This window comes from Lichtheimia ornata (genome assembly GCF_029851405.1).
Source record: "Lichtheimia ornata isolate CBS 291.66 chromosome Unknown scaffold00023, whole genome shotgun sequence".
In the NCBI taxonomy this organism is placed as follows: domain Eukaryota; kingdom Fungi; phylum Mucoromycota; class Mucoromycetes; order Mucorales; family Lichtheimiaceae; genus Lichtheimia; species Lichtheimia ornata.
In genome coordinates, this window is record NW_026695343.1 from 155,831 (window position 1) to 175,487 (window position 19,657).

The 19,657-nt window shown below is 43.4% G+C and overlaps 5 protein-coding genes across 5 annotated transcripts; 2 read left to right on the forward strand and 3 right to left on the reverse strand.

The window, feature by feature from the left end:
* Positions 1–104: 104 nt before the first annotated feature.
* Positions 105–2,336, reverse strand: O0I10_005640 (uncharacterized protein; the record flags this gene model as incomplete). Its single annotated transcript, XM_058485678.1, has 10 exons — positions 105–370; positions 433–517; positions 576–930; positions 993–1,057; positions 1,115–1,199; positions 1,262–1,458; positions 1,521–1,594; positions 1,664–1,906; positions 1,966–2,206; positions 2,286–2,336. 10 exons carry the CDS (start codon positions 2,334–2,336, stop codon positions 105–107), a joined length of 1,662 nt encoding a protein of 553 aa, XP_058343513.1.
* A 753-nt stretch (positions 2,337–3,089) lies between these two features.
* On the forward strand, positions 3,090–3,860 carry O0I10_005641 (40S ribosomal protein S19; the record flags this gene model as incomplete). The annotated part of the gene is made up of 4 exons (XM_058485679.1): positions 3,090–3,126; positions 3,346–3,480; positions 3,539–3,722; positions 3,779–3,860. The coding sequence occupies 4 exons, from the start codon at positions 3,090–3,092 to the stop codon at positions 3,858–3,860; spliced, it is 438 nt and encodes a 145-aa protein (XP_058343514.1).
* A 651-nt stretch (positions 3,861–4,511) lies between these two features.
* Positions 4,512–6,147, forward strand: O0I10_005642 (tubulin beta-1 chain; the record flags this gene model as incomplete). The annotated part of the gene is made up of 5 exons (XM_058485680.1): positions 4,512–4,539; positions 4,614–4,630; positions 4,684–4,823; positions 4,900–5,486; positions 5,552–6,147. 5 exons carry the CDS (start codon positions 4,512–4,514, stop codon positions 6,145–6,147), a joined length of 1,368 nt encoding a protein of 455 aa, XP_058343515.1.
* Positions 6,148–11,983: 5,836 nt separating this feature from the next.
* O0I10_005643 (uncharacterized protein) lies at positions 11,984–13,750 on the reverse strand (the record flags this gene model as incomplete). Its single annotated transcript, XM_058485681.1, has 2 exons — positions 11,984–13,526; positions 13,587–13,750. 2 exons carry the CDS (start codon positions 13,748–13,750, stop codon positions 11,984–11,986), a joined length of 1,707 nt encoding a protein of 568 aa, XP_058343516.1.
* Positions 13,751–15,686: 1,936 nt separating this feature from the next.
* Positions 15,687–19,457, reverse strand: O0I10_005644 (uncharacterized protein; the record flags this gene model as incomplete). The annotated part of the gene is made up of 17 exons (XM_058485682.1): positions 15,687–16,067; positions 16,127–16,212; positions 16,268–16,324; positions 16,388–16,615; positions 16,670–16,829; positions 16,891–17,017; positions 17,076–17,127; positions 17,183–17,324; positions 17,387–17,507; positions 17,573–17,667; positions 17,738–17,822; positions 17,874–17,920; positions 17,974–18,753; positions 18,816–18,881; positions 18,973–19,011; positions 19,077–19,143; positions 19,216–19,457. 17 exons carry the CDS (start codon positions 19,455–19,457, stop codon positions 15,687–15,689), a joined length of 2,775 nt encoding a protein of 924 aa, XP_058343517.1.
* Between the last annotated feature and the right edge of the window lie 200 nt (positions 19,458–19,657).

Genomic DNA, 19,657 nt, shown 5'->3' on the forward strand with positions numbered 1-19,657 from the left:
CAATGTCTGCTGATACCGAATAAAACGAAAGGCTAGCTTGTATGTAATTCATATGATTTTGATAATGATGGGATATATATATAGATTCGACACTTTGGAAGGCATCATACATGACCAGAGTTTTGGGAGCCATAAGTATGCTGTCTGCTTGATTCTCCACGAAGCAATATTTGTTGTTCTTCATCTGCATCCATATCCTCTGTTTCTTCATCCACGTTATTCTGCCGCTTTCGAAAGAGTGCCACCAAAAGACCAATGACGTAAACGACCAAGAATGCCCACTGGGCGTAATACAGCACGACGCCGAAAAAGGGTGCATTGATAGCGATACGATCAATCAATGTGGATACAGTGGTTGGTGTACAAATGTCTTTCAAGAAACAATGCATGATGTTAGATTCCTCACAACATTACCATCACCATCGTGGTTACCTGTTGGGGCGTAGATATCGCATGGTACAATAAGTTCCTTATGCTCACTGCAATCGCGTGTGGTATCCGTGATCGTGTGGTTGCACTAAGAAAACACTATATAAGCAACAGCATCTTCATCCATTTCATGACCGACCACGTACATAGACTTGGCTGCCAAAATGGGCGTATCCAGGGGCAACGACAGCTGTAAGCGAGTAATTCATTGCGAGCAACCCCAATGTCATCAAGATGGTCAAGATAAGTAATGCTTGTGGCATGGTCGCTCCCTTGCGAATCTTGAAGAGTGATATCCACAATAAACGTACACCCATGGTGATAACACCCGACATGGTCGATAAGAAAAAGTAGATGATCAAGAGTACCATGAAGATGTAATCGAGTGGGAATACATTGGCCAACTTGACAAAGATGATGTTGATCGGATTGAACAAGTCTGGATGATTGATCACGTATCCGCAGCTGCTTCCACAAATCGAAGAATTGATCTTGTCAAAGCTAATAGTAGATGTACATAATAAATGAGTCAACCGATAGCGTCTAGAAGTGCCCATACATACATGGTCAAGAAGATCGATACTGTGATTGCAAGAGAGAGTAGCAATAAGAAAACGCCTGTAATGAGCTACTAAATGTATTAGCATGGAGGTGCCTCATGGATTGAAAATACCCTACAACGTACCTCCAGAGGTCTCAACCAACGCATTACACGATACCAAGTGGTTCCCGAATCATGCTCAATGGTGTTCAACATCCGTGATAAGGCTCTAAAGAACAAAGGTGGTTGATGTCATGGATGCATGTTGTGCCGCTCTCTCCTTAACGTTACCTTCTTTCGTCCTCGAGACGATCCAAATCGTGTCTATCATTCATACTCTTGGGCTTGGCTGTTCCAGAATAACGGGCTTGAATCTCACGCTGCCTCTCACGGTTGACTGCGATACGGCTATTGATATCTTCTTTTTCTGTGTCCACGCTACGACGACCTTTGATCATGCTTAATGGTAAAAGTGAGAGTCCTGGGGCCTTTGAACGATCATTAGACTCCAATGTGATCCATGCGTAGTAACACACAACCTCACACGTACTGTATAGCCTATAAACACCACCATGCCAACAAGGATAAGACACGCCAACACAAACGACAAGGATTTGAGACCATCTATTGTTGTAACAATGCATGATGAATGACCACCCTTGTATGTACTCTACGATGATAAGTATGACTTACTGTTTCCGATCAATAGTTTCTCCAGCCAATCCAATCCCAAAGTTGGTGGTTCCTGGCTAGGTTTCACGAATAAACCCGCCACAATCAGCAGGACGCAAATCACCACGAAGAACGACGTATATTTCAATGCGCCCAAGATGCGATCCAGGTTGCTTTGCTCGTCTTCATCATCATATTCTTCGTAATAAAAGTAGGCAAATGGGATCACAAGGAAGCTAAACAAGCCAATCGCACCATAACATGCTTGAAAACATGATGAATACAGGATCCCAAATGATACATCCATACATACACATACATACCATAGTAAACGATCTGTACTGTCATGGTGATCTGATCCATCTTATCAGGCGTTGCCCAAGGCTGTTTGAGGCCCGTAGACTGGTCCACCGTGGACGAGACCAAAAAGATATCAATGGGAACCAAAGCAACGGTTGCAAGCACCAATGTCAACGCGAGGATAGTGATGATGGTAGCCAATGCTTCGGATTCATGTTTGTGTTGGTAATGGCGCGTAAAAGCAATAGCGACACCGAGGAAGCCCTTGACAGCAGCAACAGCGACATAAATGAGTACAATGACAGTGAGGACACAACAGCCCATGGACGACGCGGCTACTCACTGTGACAAGAATGCCGTAGACAATCCAAGCGATCCCTACTACAGCTGACATGTTGGGAGAAAAAAGAGTCAGGAGAAGAATAACGTTTGGGGCCGAAAGAGCGCAAGGAAACGCGGCATGAATTAACTTGCAGCAGCAGCAGCAGCAGCTGACAAGGCACTTGGATGATGGGCCTTCCTAAAATCGAAATTCGAGCTCAGCCTTGTTGATCGTGGATCATATAATTACGACAAAGTAGGAACAAAGGTGCCAATGTATCATATATATACAGTCTCTTCCATTGTCTGTGATCAGGAGATCCATGTTGATTAGAACCTTTATTTCGACACTTCATATCACAAAGAACACAACCTCTGAGGATGTGAACAATGACACAATGATAATAATGGACACCAATAATAAAGTATTGGAAGAGTACATGGATGATTACAGAGGTCAATGTATGCATGAGTATACTCCATTTATGATATGGGTAGAATCACATAGAATCACGTAAAGACTGTCTTCTTGACATGTATGTACCAAAATGCTAGACTCTTGGTGGAAGATGGTATAGACAAAAGAGATGTTTGATGTATTTTCATAACAATGAACATTTAAATATACGCATGGATTTAGAAACAATTATCTCAAAAGAAATGGAATTGACAAAAGTAATTAGCCATCATCGATCATAGAAGAAGAATGTGAGGTCGAAGGAGCTCCAAGAAGAACCAATCCACCGCCTCAACAGCTCCGCTCAAGGAAGAAAAATTTGTGGCCGTCAAAAGCTTTCGCCCTCTTTCGACCCGCAAACATATAGCCATGCCTGGAATCACTGTCAAGGACGTCAACGCTCACCGTAAGTTATCTTGACAACATTTTTTTCTTTTGCTCTCTTGAAACAACGAGGTGCTGGTTGGTGGGTGGTGTGCGATTGAAATGTCATTGACCTGCGATGGTCCCCATGGCAACCAACTCGACTTGGCAACACACACACAACGCGACCTAGTGAACGAGAGGACGTGGCTTTGAAGGATGATGTTCTCAATGTATCTGTTTTTTCTTATCTCTACAATAGAATTCATCAAGGCTTACTCTGCCTACTTGAAGCGTACTGGCAAGCTCGAGATCCCCAAGTGGGTTGATATTGTCAAGACCGGTACCCACAAGGAATTGGCTCCCTATGATTCCGATTGGTTCTTTGTCCGTGCTGGTAAGTACAGGGCTTAGCTTTAGATAGGGGATGCATAGCTCATGACATGTATTTATAGCCTCTGTTGCCCGCCACATTTACATTCGCAAGAACGTTGGTGTTGGTGCCTTGAAGAAGGTTCATGGTGGCCGTATCAACCGTGGCTCTCGTCCTTCCCACCACGTTGATGCCTCTGGTGCTATCAACCGCCGTGTTCTTCAGGCTCTTGAGAAGATTGGTGTCCTTGAACAGGATAAGAAGGGGTAAGTCAATCAACCATGGATTAACATCATTCCCAATCTAACCCTTCAACAAATAGTGGTCGCCGTATCACTCAAGATGGTCAACGTGATTTGGATCGTATTGCCATGACTCTTGTTGACGAGGAAGACGATGAGTAAATCTTCAATCATCTTTTTTTTTTATTATAAAAGTTCATAAAGTTTGCATTGTTCGAGATTTGTATCATAACACACACATACTTGATCTGTGCGTTTCCACGTGATTTATTCTTTTGTCATCATCATCATCGATCATAATAATCCTCATTCTAAAACACGTGCACCCCATCGCACGTTGCTATTGTTACCATCTCTACAAGGATGATGTGGTAGCGATAGCAACAACGTCGTCATCATGCATTGGTTGACCATGGATTTGCAATGTACACATAGGATGCAGCAATTTAGATGCATGGCATGTATGTATCAATATTACACTTTTGGCTGATTAGCTGGATGTACATGTTTGGGTGTGTGTGTGTGGTGGACACCTTTTTGCCTTTTTAGTGGAAGACACGAAAAAACTCATTTAGACTTGTGGTACGAGCATTATTGACACACTTCTTTTTCCTCTTTCAACCTCTTCCTCACACTACACACACACACCACCCCCTCCTACTCACCTTACTTTTTGAAAGTCGTTCCTTCTGTGAATCTGTAAGTTTGTTTGCTCTCTCTTTTATTCAGCCTAATATCTATCTATTCACACCACTACAATAGCCTTTCCCTCCTCCGCATCTACCTCAAACAAATCTATACCGTCATTCCAACATGAGAGAAATCATTCACGTTCAAGCTGGTGAGTAGCATTGTCATGTTGAAGGTGGCTTGTTCTTGTATATCTCACGCACTTTTTTATCGCGTTGTATCTAGGCCAATGTGGTAACCAGGTACGTCGTAGAGTGACACGCTTCTTCTTGCATCCACTCACACCTCTCTATAGATCGGCCAAAAATTCTGGGAGACTATCAGTGCTGAGCATGGTCTTGATGGCAATGGCAACTATGTTGGTGATAGTGACCTTCAGTTGGAGCGTATCAATGTCTTTTACAATGAAGGCTATCAAGGCAAATATGTCCCGAGGTATGCATGCATCTTGATGGTGGTGATGTGATCTACGTTGCACGAAGAAAAAAGTTATACTCATCATTTTATATAGAGCCGTCCTTGTGGATTTGGAACCTGCCACCATGGATGCCATCCGTAGCAGCTCTTATGGCAAAATCTTCCGCCCTGACAACTTTGTCCATGCTCAATCAGGTGCTGGCAACTCTTGGGCCAAGGGTTATTACACTGAAGGTGCCGAGTTGGTTGAATCTATCATGGATGTTGTTCGCAAGGAAGCCGAGAGCACCGATTGTCTTCAAGGTTTCCAACTTGCTCACTCCATTGGTGGTGGTACCGGTTCAGGTCTTGGATCTCTTTTGCTCTCCAAGATCCGTGAAGAATACCCTGATCGTATCTTGAGCACTTATTCGGTGGTGCCATCGCCCAAGGTCTCTGATACCGTTGTTGAACCCTACAATGCCGTGCTTTCGGTCCATCAACTTGTGGAAAATTGTGATGCTACTTTTTGCATTGATAACGAAGCCTTGTATGATATTTGCTTCCGCACTCTTAAGCTTGCCAACCCCAACTATGCTGATCTCAACCAACTTGTCTCTGCTGTTATGTCGGGTGTTTCCACCTCGTTGCGTTTCCCTGGTCAACTTAACTCTGATTTGCGTAAGCTCTGTGTCAACATGGGTAAGTGTCTATTTTTTGCCATGGCAATGAAATTGGATCACGTGATTGATTTTTCTTGTATATAGTGCCCTTCCCTCGTCTTCATTTCTTCATGGTGGGCGTTGCTCCATTGACGGCTTTCAACTCTCAACAATACCGCAACCTTAGTGTGACGGAGCTCACCTCTCAAATGTTTGATGCTCGTAACATGATGGCTGCTTCTGATCCTCGTCACGGCCGTTATTTGACCGTGGCTACTATTTTCCGTGGTCGTTTGTCCACCAAGGAAGTTGAGAACCAAATGTTGGCTGTGCAGCAAAAGAACTCGTCCTACTTTGTGGAATGGATTCCCAATAGCGTAAAGTCCTCTTTGTGCGACATTCCTCCTGTGGGTCTCAAGATGTCGGGTACCTTTATTGGTAACAGCACGGCTATCCAAGACTTGTTCAAGCGTATCAATGATCAATTCACTGCCATGTTCCGTCGCAAGGCTTTCTTGCATTGGTACACAAGTGAAGGCATGGATGAAATGGAATTCACTGAAGCTGAATCCAACATGAACGATCTCGTCTCCGAATACCAGCAATACCAAGAAGCAACCGCTGATGAGGAATATGAGGAAGAAGAATATATGGATGAGGAGATGATGGAAGAGGAACTTCCTATGGAGGATGAAGAATAAAGAATTACACTCATTGTAGTGTCATTAAGCCCCCCCCAACAATGATCCCATATGCATACGCTTAATGTGCTTTGTAAAATTACACGTATACTAGGCCGCCAACTGCTCGCTTCGCTCGTAAACGTCGATTTTGTGTGGAAAGGCTTACCACTATGTGTGCTGCAAATGACCCGCTCATCCCACCACCCATCCACCCACCCCCAAATGAGATTTACTTTACTTTTACATAGTGACTTATATGTTGCTTTTATTCGCTTGCAAGGATTCGCTTGGAAGTATTCTGGAAGATGTCTGTTGCGATGGCGATGTCTTATCTGGGTTTCTTTTTTTGTATACTTGAAAGAGTAACGTCATTACAGAGCACAATCATTTTGATAATATAGACTTGTATACTTGTAAGAATGCGGTTGAGAGGAGAGATTCTTTATGCGCGAACATGCATGCAATGTAACATTTCATTTGCTTGCTACATGGCCTCCCTTTGACGCACCCTTGTACTTCCAACACACTGAATCATGTAAAATGGGATCACCGAAATGTCATTCACAATCATCCATCGCTATTGATTACTGCTATGTTCTTCAAATGAGAGCGATTTATTATCGATAGGGAAAGGGTAAGTGATCAATGATTGTAAATCTGATGCGTCATTGTGACGGGAGAAAAAAGTATCCTTCCTTTGGGAATCGATAGGGATGAATGTGGGGGAGCAAACAGTTGAATCTATCTGATGCGTCATTGTGACGGGATTAAAAAGAGTCCTTTCTTTGAGAGCATGAAAAAGAAGACGCCCGCATTTGAGACTTCCACCTGCTGATGTTGATGCTGCTGCTTTTCCGGGATCCCTTTTTTTTGACACGCTCATGCAGTTCCAGTACATTGATCCATGTAATGCGGTTACTGAAATATCACTGAGAGTCAACCATCATCGCTTGTTGCTGCTATCCTCTTCAATTGATAGCGATTTCTAATCGATAGGGGAAGGAGGGAAGCTAACAAACGTAATTTGATGCATCATTGTGATGCAAGTTTTTTTTGCTACATACAAAGGGCTATGTGGGCGCGTTTGTTATTTCTCTTATCCCACCACGTTACTCTTGTGCTGTCCTCACACTCTCTTTTTTCTCGTGCTACATGAGCCTGGGATCCATGCATGGACAATGACACGCCACCTTATCTCATAACATGTGTTGGTGTACTCATGCATAAACAATAACTTTTATTGCTGGAGGGCCATACGGGCCTAGATGTCTAGGCATTTTCTATTGTTTTCCCTCGCTACTCGTGGTAGATTTGGTTTACGTGTTGATCCCCCCACACACACACGCTCCTTTTTCTCATGCGTGAGCCTGGAGTCCATGATTCAACAATGACACGCCACCCTTATCTCATGCTCCTTGGACAGTGCATTCATGCATCAACCATAGTTTTTTTTCTACAGCGTGCTGTGCAGGCCGAGAATGAGACAATGACATGATGTCTTTATTCTTGTTGTTGTCGGGTATCCACATTCCATTTCCCTTACCCAATGAGCTACGTATTCATGCATCAAAAATGACGTGCCCTTATCTCATACATACTCCAGGTACAAACAATAGCTTTTTTTCTACGTGGGGCCGTGTGAGTCTAGATGTAGATTTAGACATTTCCTTTGCTACTCGAGATAATTTTTTGTTTGTGTTGATCTCCCCTTACATACTCCCTTTCTCATGCATGAGCCTGGAGTCCATGACTTAATAATGACGCGCCACCCTTATCTCCTACTCTATGAGCCAATACATTCATGCATCAAGTATAGTTTTTTCCTTACACCTGGCTATGTGGGCCGAGAATCAGACAATGACGCATACAACTTTTTACGCTACTCTGGGTACTTTTACTACATCGAATGACCCGTCACATTCCATTGTCCCATACTCATTGAGCTATGGATTCATGCATCAACAATGACACGCCACCCTTATCTCGTAGCTCTGTGAACCAATGGATTCATGCATCAACAATAGTGTTTCTTGTTGGGTTTCTGTGTTTGTGGGGAGGGGGTAGATTGACCCCTAGATTTTGACACAATGTATTTTTTTTCTTGGCATCCTTTGATTCATGCAGTGACCTTTCCACATTCCTGTAACGCCTTGATGCCAACCGTCAATGGATCAACAATGACGCATCCTCGCTTGTCTTCTTTTCACAAAGTAATGGTGGATCATCAACAACGGTTTTCTTCCTCCAAGATGTGGTCATCGGAGACCCACCCCACCTTGTCACTGCTGATACTTTTGGATTCATGTATTACCCATTGCTTATCTCTTCCTCGTACACCAATGAAGTATCAACAATGACACTTTTTTTTTGTTTGTACACGCGACCATGTAGGTCGAGGCATACTTTTGGACTCATGTTTTCTCCCGTTTGTCACTCGTGATGCTCCTGAATTCATGCATTGATCCCCAACAAATGTCATTCTTACCCTTATCTTGTTCTTCTGCGAGGGGATCCCATAGGTGCGATAAAGATGACTCATTGTTTTATTTTTCTGCACTCTCGGATGCTGTGTGGATTGACTCATGAATGACGGGATGACTTTTTTTTTTCTGGCGCCTTCCGCGGGACCGTGCTCGTTGAGAAACGATATATAATATTGAACACGCTCTCTATCTCACGCTCCTTTATCTTTCATCTCTCTGGCCACACACACACACACACAAATCATCTCGGGGGTTCGTATTGCTGGCTCAATCAAGTTATGCTTCTTCCATGTACTCATTGCAACCATGTCATTATAGCCCGGCCACCCTCCCAAACGTCTTGCTGCCACCTGTTGCTACCAAGTCCGAAATGCCACTAGCTCTTGTCACTCGCCTCCGCACTTCCCTCTTCCCCTCCCCATCATCCTCAGCAAGGTAAGTCTTCAAGTTGGATCTGATGTATGATTTATGTTGACATCTTTCAATAGTAGGGATAAAACAACGGCACAGCCATTTCCCGCCTCCCTACCTTGACCCGTAGAGGACATCGGCAGCTGGGTCCATCCCAGCGTTCCCTCCTTGCTTTGCTTGTGGGGGTAAGTATTTGTATTTGGGTATGGTGGTTTTTTCGTTGCTGATACTAACAACATTCTCTTACTATTCTTCCGTCATCTCTTTGGTCTTCGTTTCCTTTTTGGTTATCTCCTATTCCTTTTGTGGATTACTTTATCTTATCAACATTCAATTATTTTAATAATAAAGACTAGCGGCCCGGGTTGCTCGCTTCGCTCGTAAACGTCGATTTTGTGTGGAAGGGCTTACTACTACCTATGGAATAATGCTTTGATCCACAGTGTGTAATAAGCATGCAGACACAATATGTAGCATCCATCTTTATGATCGTTATAGGCACTCACGCTAATAATAATAGGCTCAACTTCTAATCACCCGACTCAGGTGCTGCCTTATTCTCTCTTCCCCTTGTGTCCTACATTGCACACTCCCAATCTCAACTGTTTGCCATTCCATCGCATGCGAACGATTGCCCTGCTTCACCCCATCATGTCAATCCTACAACTGCCTTGATCCGATTGTCTTTGACTGAATGGTAAGTCCAAGGCGTGTACACCCCACTACAACATCCTCGTTTCTCTTGACACCACACCCTTTCGGGTACAATCCTCTACCACCAGTAAACGTATCGGCATTCATCACAGCAGTTACTGTTGTCTGAAACACCTTTCACAACCTTGGCAACTTCACTACAACACATGGTCTTACACGCATCTTTGCCACAGCCAACCGTAACAGCTGGTGCTATTATTGCATTATCTCCAAGTTACTTGTAGCGACCTACATTGCAGCTTTTATTTACATGTAACAACTTGATCCAATAAATACGTGTCCCTATGGATGATACCATATCAACTATCAAGCACGTCGCAATACTGGTTGAGATGCAATGGGCAAAAGAGAGAGGATGACCAACATCAGGATGGCTAAGCAAGCATACAAGGAGTTGTATTGGGATATGATGGATGGGATCAACCAATTGAAGCGATGAGAACCTTGGAATGCTGCTTGCGTTACTTGGCACGCTGTCAGCTGCAAGAAAGGATCATACCATATGAATGCGGTCGACGATGATAATGGATTGGATTGGGGTGGCATTGACGAGAGGGCTTATATCTCTGACAAAAGGCGTTTTACAACTGGATGGGATTATCTATGCGGCAGCAACGAACGCAATTATCCATGTTGATTCGTAGTATCGTCATCTTTGAATAAAATCCATCGTATCCCAGGCAAATCGCGTCCATTCTGAAAATGTAAAATATGGAAATGAAGAACAGGTGTCGGAGAACATTTTACTCTTGAGGCATGATATAGCTTGTAAAGGAAACCAAGGTATGAGCTACAATACTGTCACGTTGCAGAGGAAAACGGTCGTATCTCAGTCAGATTGCATCCATTTTGAAAAAGCAAAAGACCAAAACGTAGAGCAAGTGCTAAAGATTGTTTTATTGTTAATACACAGCATGAAGTGTCAAAGGGTGAAAGGTATGGGATTAAGTATTGCCATCTTTGAATAAAATCCACCGTATCTCATGCAGATCGCACCCATTCCGAAAATGTGAAATATGGAAATGAAGAGCAGGTGTCGGAGAACGTTCTATGATTAAGGCATGACATAGCTTGTCAACCAAACAAAGGCTTGAGTTACGATAATATTACGTCTCACGGAAAATGGTCGTATCTCAATCAATCCCATCCATTTTGAAAAAGTAAAAGACCAAAATGTAGAGCACGTCTCAGAGAGCATTTTCATATATACAAGTGATTATGACTTTTTCCTTCTTGCATGTTTTATAGCCTTGCAAAGACTAACTTTGTTAGATTGGCTCGGATCAATGCGCTTGAAACGGTTTTGGAATCGTCTCATGAAAAGAACATGAGTTACAATGATCAGGGGAAAGGATTGCATTGAAAAGAAAAAAGCCAAGGGCAGAGGTATCATCAATGTGATGGCGTGCTCATGTCGCGTGTTGCGCGCAGAAATGATAAAAGGCGACCCCCCGTTCCGCAGCAGCTTTTTTTTTCTTCTTCCTCACTCACACCCACACACACGCACACGTTCATTTGGTAAGTGGACAACTAATAGTATTCATCCAATGTCATCTCATTCGTATGTACTTCTTGTAGCTCCAATATCATCATCAAGATTTGCTGCCGTTCCTTCTCTGCTTCTCCTCCTCCTCACCATCATCATCATCATCAGCAAGTGTAAGTTATATGATCTATCACTTTCAAAGCAACATTTCCTTACATCGTCTTCTCTTTAGGATTATCAACAAGGGTGTTACCTGCAAGACCTTCGCTGTCCTCTGTTTGGGCCCCGCCTTCCCACAAGCTTCGCCTTGTTTCCCCATGCCTGACCCCACCTGTGCAGGGTAAGTGTACTTGTTTTTGCATTCCATCTCCTTGGCCTAACATCTGTTTCATTGCTGCAGGTGAGGGGATGGCCTTCCAGCCGGATTCTTTCTTTCTTTCTTTTTTTTTTTCTTTGTACATACTTCTTTCTTTCCCTCTTTCTCTCTTTCCCTTTCCCCCCTCTCTCTTTCCCTTTTTTTTTCTTTGATTCCTGGCTGGAAAATCACTTGGTAAGTCTATGATGATGCGTTGATGCTACTCTCCAAATGCTAACGAATACTTTCATATGCTTTGTCTTTGTTGGGTGCCATCCTTCGGCCTTTTATTGTATTCCATGCTCTTGTTCTTTTCATCTCCACTCTGGTTCTCTCTATTACTATTACCCATCTCTATTCCATATTTGTAAATTACGTTATTTTCTTAATATTATAAAGTTGATATTAATCATCATCAAGAACTACCACGGTATCACTAGCTGTTGTTTTGGGTATAATGTAATCAGTCAATTTGGTTTGCACGCCTTTGCCTTTGTCCTTGGGAGACTTTTTGCGAGTAGGTTTCTTGGGTGTGGACTTTGGCTTTGAAGAAACGGTTTGCTTGAATTTGGATACCATAGTGGGAAATGCCATGGCTACGAGATCCGCTAACATCCACTTTCGACAAAGCTTTTCTGGCTCGATCGTATCACCTTGATCCTCCTGCTCCTCCTCAACACCATTGGCACCATTGGTATCATCCATCCCTTGTGATGCACATTCAGGATCCAAAAGTTGGGCATATTTTTCATCCGCATGTTCCAGCTTGGACGTGATGGTGGCGGTAAAGTCATCCAATAAATGGAGGTCAAAGTCGACGTGGTATAACAATACATTCCCCAGGACCTTTTGATTACGTATATGGAGGATATCAGGCTTTGGTTGCGAAGACATTATGCTGCGATCATTATAACCTCCTTTCGATACACCAAAGAAGGAGCCGATTTGCGATTGAATGTACGTTTGTTGTGAGGAGGATGAGGATGACTCTGATTTTTTGCGTCGTTTTTGTTGCGAAGACATTGGTTCTGCCACTGCATCACTAGGTGTCGAGGCAAGGTTGCGTAGGTGCTGGTTTAGGTATGCATGAAACAATAAATTCTGGAATCGTCGTACAAGGTATTTGGGTGGCCATTCGAATACAACTTTGCAGAAATGAGCAATCTCGGCTAAATCCACTGAATTCTCGCTGTTGATCCATTGCTCAAGGTCGCGTGTTGTTGTGTTGGCAATGCGTGTTTCTGGATGAACAAAATCGTCAAGAATACGTCTGTCAGGGAAATGGCCATCATCCAAGTCGATTTGCGAATACTGCATTGATAAATGTCCTTGACTACCATGAGCAAGTTCATATTGTAGATCTTCAATCAGCTGCTGTGATAATGATTCAATAGCGTCTTCCTCAACATTCGATTGGTCTTGTTTAGCGCGTTGCACGGCTTCCATCAAAGGCAAATGTTTCTTGCATCGCGCCAATCCTTCTGCCACACGAATACCCACACGTTCTCCTCCATGATGATAATCAGATCCACGTAAAAGAGCAATCAAGATCATATCCGAGCGATCGAGTCCTGTGGTATCGGTGATCCACGCCATGTCATAACAAGGTACAGGGGAATGTCGTTTGGTTGGCCATTGTCGAATCAAGCGTTTAGCACCAAAGAGAAAAGCATCCACATCACCGGTCATGACCATATCCACAAATCCAAGACGTTCCAAGGCAGCACATTCGGCTTCAGCTTCTCCATTGGCATGCCATACAAAGAAATTGAATAGTTTGGCAAGGGCTATCACGGTTCGCCGAAACTCGCTGTTGGCAGGTATGGTACTGATCTCACGGTCTCGTTTAAAGGTGGGTCGGTTGGGTCCATCAAACACAAATACAGCTCGAATCCCAAGTTCAAAGAGTCGACAAAAGCGATAAAAGATAAGTCTCAATTGAGGTCGCCTATGAATGAACAATGAGTTACTCGCCCTGTTTCTCGTTGCATGCTCTCCTTTGTCTTACTTTCCACCTTTTGACGAATTGGCCTGGTAAGTCCAAAGCGCAATATCAATGGCGATAAAGAGTTGATGGCGATTGTCTCGATTGGCACGATCGGCGCTGATTTCCTCCAACGTGTAGGATCGTTTCGCAGGGTCAATGACTTCCCATAGCTTTGTTACGCCCATAGCCGAAAGAAGAGCAATTTCTGAGTTTGGCACCGACCCATTTGCATAAGTACGCTATCAACATCTGAGACAATGTGGGTCACGTGGATACGCCGTATCACTAATTCATGCTATCATATCATGGCAACGCGAGTTTAAAATATCGTCTCGAATAGTCGCAGGTTTCTCGTGTATGGAAACATGGGCAAATGTGACATAAACAAAAGAAGGTATATGCTGTTTTATTTTTGCTATGAGCTTGATGATTGATGTTGGCAGTTGTGTTTCCACTTGCCGGTATTACATGATTTCAACAGCATTGTGTGTTAGTTGGAGGATAGTAGTAGAGGCTTAGTCATACAACAATGAATTCAATGATGGCATCGATACACACATACCACGACAACATTGATAGATAAGACGAGCACACTATAACAACATCCCTTGGCTCATGGGTTATCATTTTCAAATACATACAAGATCAATCAAATGCTACTTGATAGTGCGTTACAGTATCAGACATGCAAAGACAAGGATGTTTAATTGATCAAAGAACATGGTTTATTGATTATGATATGTACTAGAATAAACAAGTAGCTGTTGGTTTCCTAAAGCCAAGGCTAAAGTACTCACAGGGATGACCAACGAGAAGGTCGCTACTCAACCATCCCCAACCTCTACCTGTAGGCACCAATTCCAGGTCGACGAGGCCGCTTGTACATGCCACTTTAAGGTGCCGGGACTTGACGCGCCAAAACCTCGTTTGGAAGAAACCATGCTGCTTGTGTCTTTGAGATAGAAAAGTGTAGCATGTTTTTGGTGAGCGAGAAACAAATAGGTAATAAGAATACTTATCTTCCCTCCTAGTTTCCTTCCAATGAATCCTTTGGCATTACCCAAACAAGAGCCACTTGTTGGTATCTTTGGATAGCGGTCTTTTATTAGTGCACCCTGGACACTGCTACCGGTCTGCATTTCGTCCTCGGCCAAACGCCCATACAACACGCCGACACGTAGTGGGCAGCCAGTTTACGAGGAATGGCCAACATCCTTGCTACCTCCGTATCAAGATCTGCTGGGATTCATGGAAGCCTTGTGTGGAAACCGGGCTGGTGAGGGGCGGCAAAGAGTTTCCAATGCACACCATTAGGTCCCCCAAGCTGCAAACAAGGCATGGTGAGTATTACAAACAACACAACGAAAAGATAGAAACAACTTACTCTGGCCAAAACATCGTGATAGTAGGAAAAGCACGCATGCCACGCGAGTCGATCGATTGAGTTGAGAGGAAAAAGATGGAGGTTGCCAGGGTGATCCGCAGTAATTTGTCTCTGGTCGCGACGCAGCTGGACTTAAAATTGAGGCGTCTCCATGGACCACCCCCCATACCTCATAATGGCTAAGGCGCCAGGCTTTGATTTTCGCGGCTTTGAGTCGGGAGCTTCCACACAATACCACTTACCCCAAAGTCATTACGTATTATTCTTGTATGTTATTATGGATATAGTTCCAGTAAAAGTATAGGGTATTCAGGAATAAAAGCATCGTTAATATACATCACCATCGTGTACTGCTGGTATTGTTGATCCAGGATTGTTGATTATTGTTATCACTATGATGGCTCCCATATAGCAACACCCATCCAACGAATGCATCATTAATACATAGACATGTTGGTCAACTTCATTCAGATTAAGATCACATGCTTCATTATAAAAATTTGGATGAGCATGTGTCCCTTTATTGTACATTTGGATGATGGCAGCAAAGGATGGCTGATTCCTGTAAAGATAAACCTACGAAATTGCAATGTTGTTGCGTACACGCGTGTAAGCTTATTGTAAGATCATTAGTACATATCGCATAGACAGCATTGAGCCCATTCAAAAGTTTATGGAGTGAAGCGAGCTAGCATACACAGAAATTAAAATGATAGTATTATTGGATTCTTCCTCAATCAACTAATGATACACTGCTCATCAGAAGAGGATGTGAAAGCAGCTACAGCACTATTCTTTCTACTCCGTGTTTTCCTGCTGCTGCCTCCTTGACGTCCTATATCCTCGGCACCCAATCGCTGTTGGTGTTCCTGCATAGCGATCGTATGTGAGAGTAATGCTGGATTCTCACATAGCGCCTTGACTTCGTGTGGTGTTAGGCCAAGAGCCTCGGTATACTTGCGGATGTTGGCAGCTTGTGGATGACGCTTTAAGAAATCGAGCGACGAGGATTCGGATGCACAACGTATGCGAGCAAACTCGGGTTCCATGGATGGGATTCCTTTGGGCATCACATGTTGATCACGACGGTGATTGTAGATCTTTGCAGAAAACACCCACTATACATAGGTCAGCCTTTTGTTGTCCTATATCCTTGTTGGCATAGATAATTACTTACATCATAAGAGGGCTGTTGATTATTCACTTTGGGTGGACATGAAAAGGCTTGATGTCTGCATTCATCGTGACAAACCAAGGAACACACTAGGCATTACATTTGTCAGCAGCAGGCATATGAGCCATGCAGTAAACTACTTACCTTCACAAAAAGACACTTGTTCCTCAAGTTTGCCATCGCATACTTTGCATTCAATCGCTGAAACAAAGGATCATCATTAGTACTTTATACTCTTATGACCTTTCATTCGTAAACACTTACTTCTTCCAAAGTTCGTTTGAGTGAATCGATGTGCTCCAGGGGGGAGTTGCTCATTTTCACCAGCTTGCTCATCCAGCGTGCTTCTCCGGCTTAGGCCACCATCCGATCCATTGTCCTTTGAACACTCATCAGGCATGATGTTGTAATACACCCTTGGATATTGCAGGTTGCGCTCATTCTCAATGGTTGGTGGTTCTTCGGATATGATACTCTCTTCCTCCTCTGATACTAAAAGATATCAATGAATCCATTCCAATACGTTACGTCATAGTATTATCTTACCAATAGATGGCTGTCGCATCCTTCTTTTAATCGAAGATGATGAAGCTGCTGATGATTTCTGCTGGTGTTGGATGATCCATGGATGCTGTTTCAAATGAGCTGCACTGGGGCGCTGATCGGGGTCCTTTTGGAAACAATTACGTAAAAAGTCTTGTAGATCCTGTTATCAAATAAAGTTGTCAGCATGCAGCTGATAGTAGTAGGATCATTGTACATCTTACATCAGACAAATTTTCGGGTATAGGTGGGCAATCATCTTCAACAATGCGAAACATGGCTGACATGGCAATCAGGTTTGCATACGGTGGTTTCCCAGTGGCTAGCTCAACAATGGTACATCCAAGCGACCTGCATAATGATCTATGTCAGCCCTCCTTTTCAAATAGGGTATAACAAAGTACGTTACCAGATGTCAGACTTGGGCGTTGCACCTTTGAGTTCGATAACTTCGGGTGCCACTATTCAATTGAAAAATGAATATCCTGCCACCTTTGTTCCTTTGTATGCACGTACTCCAATTAGGTGTTCCAGATATAGCCCCATCTTCTGTATTTTCCTTGATTTTCATGTTCAATGACACACCAAAATCAGTCAACTTGACATCGCCCGTCTTGGTGGTAAGGATATTGGCGGCCTTGAGATCACAGTGGACGACCTAATAGAATCGCTGATATAAGCACGTGTTGTTTTTTCTAGGACTCCCTTCACCATCCATACCGAATTCTCGTGAAGATACTCAAGGCCATTCAAAATCTTGACGCAAAATGAAGCGACTAGCTTTTCCGGAAAGGCACCAAATGCTTTGAGCGTCGACATTAAAGATCCATTTTCAGCATATCTACGTTCATCATCATCATCCCATGTGAGCTTTAAAAAGTATATGGAGAGATTGACAGCACATACTCGAGCACAATGTTGATGTGGTTCTTGCTACGAACAAATCCCAAATAGCTGATAACGTTGGTATGTGACAAGGTGCGTAAGAGAGCGACTTCTTTCTACGATATCCATGGTAGGTATCTTAGTAGCTAGATCAAAGCCGTGGATGCCGTATAATCCTTATATTACCATAATCTCCTCATCCAGCATGCCGTCTTCGCCAACTTGAAGTCGTTTCACAGCAACAATCTCACCGGTCGTCAAATCAAGGGCTCTATTGTATTCGTTAGAGTGTGTGTACATATATGACGTTTGCTGTACGTACTTGTATACGGATCCAAATTGACCCTTTCCAATGCAATTCCCTAGTTGCTATGAAACGACAAGTCAATGCATGATGTTACCATATGCGAAATAGGACTTACAAATTGGGATGTCGGTGTCCCATCTCTGCTCTTTAACGATAGCGTCTCACGTGCATCTTGAATCAGCAAGCTACTTCTTCTTGACCCTTCACAGCCAGGAGCAGAGGAGTCGATCGACGTATTGCGCGACATGGTAACCATACACTCTTCTACCAACGAATCGCTTTGTTCACGATGGCGCATACTGATAGTGGGAGCTGATGGACGACGACGATCGAAATTGTAGAACCTTGCAGCTTGTTCGTCGATATCGAGTGGTTCATTTTCAGGAATTAGTTGCGATAGTGAAGTTGATGCAATATAGTGGCTTTGACGGTTGCGATTGGAAAGTGAGTTTGATGACAAACGTAGTGGCGATCGTGGTGGACGGGAGCCTGAGGATAAGGATGGTAGTGGAGAAGGAGAGGGAAATCTGTAATTGGTATCAATGGAATACCCAGCATCAGGGGAAAAGGAGGAGGATGATTGTTCATGAGAAGGGAAAAGGTGTGAGTGATTAAACAGGATATTGGATGATGAGGATGAGGATGATAAGGATGACGACAATGACGATGATGGTTGTGGTGGTGGCTGTTGATATGGGTGAAGATCGTCATCATCCATTACTGCAAGTTCGTTGATAGCATTACTCAATCTGGACATATTTTTCTTCTTGTTCTCCTGACAGTGGCCGTTCTTCTCCTTGATGTGATCATTCTCCTTGCCAACGGATGATGCCCGACGACTAAAATGGGATGGGTCTTGCTTATACTGTGCCAGCACGAGAATAGTGTACAAAACCTTTACAAGGCAATGGATCAGCAATTGACAATGACGTTATAGTGAGAATCATTACAACTTACTGGTGTCAGGTTTTTACCCTCGAATAAATCTGTTGCTTCAAACAGCTGACTTTCTTCCAATCCAAGCTATATTATATCACCACATTCAATGTCTGTGCCCCACCATCATCATCCCCCAAAAAAGCCTCCTCCTCTTTTGATGATTCCCCCCCCTTACCTGACGAGCACCATGTAAGAATCGAACAATGTTATCCATCTACACCGCATTGAAAAGTCTTAGTAAAGGCACTCATCACTACTACTATAAGGATCAACGATTACTTTGACAAAGGATAAATCCTTTTGGCCAATGTTGCGAACGGTCCCCGGTCGTAAGATGTTGAGTAACCTATGTAATAATCAAAAGAAGCGTATCAGCCTTGCATGCATTATTTGACCCGACAATGAGGTAGGTACATACTTGCATAATACAATGCCATCTCGCAGTACATGGCTCAGTTGATCGACGCTTTCGACTTGTTGCTCTTCGTCTTCCTCGGCAAAAACGGTGTCGTTTAAAAAATCAACGACATAGGCTTGTTTCTCTTCTGATAGCTCATCCAGTAATTTTGGTTTTGCTATGCAAGAAGGTGTTGTATGTGGCAAATGGCTCGTTGGCGTTGTTGCAACGTATGCATGTGGTATGGGCGCTGAAGTCGTCATAATGAGAAGATGGCGGTTAGGGTAAAAAGCGATAAAGAAGAAAAGAAAGAAAATGGAAAACCTCTTTCCAATTCGGCGGCAAACAATGTGATGGGATTGGAAGGGGCTTCAAGAGTGTTGGTTGATATTATGGGTTGGGGTGATGATGATGATGATGATGATCCTCTTTTTTTTTTATTTAGGACAAGATGCAGCAGCAA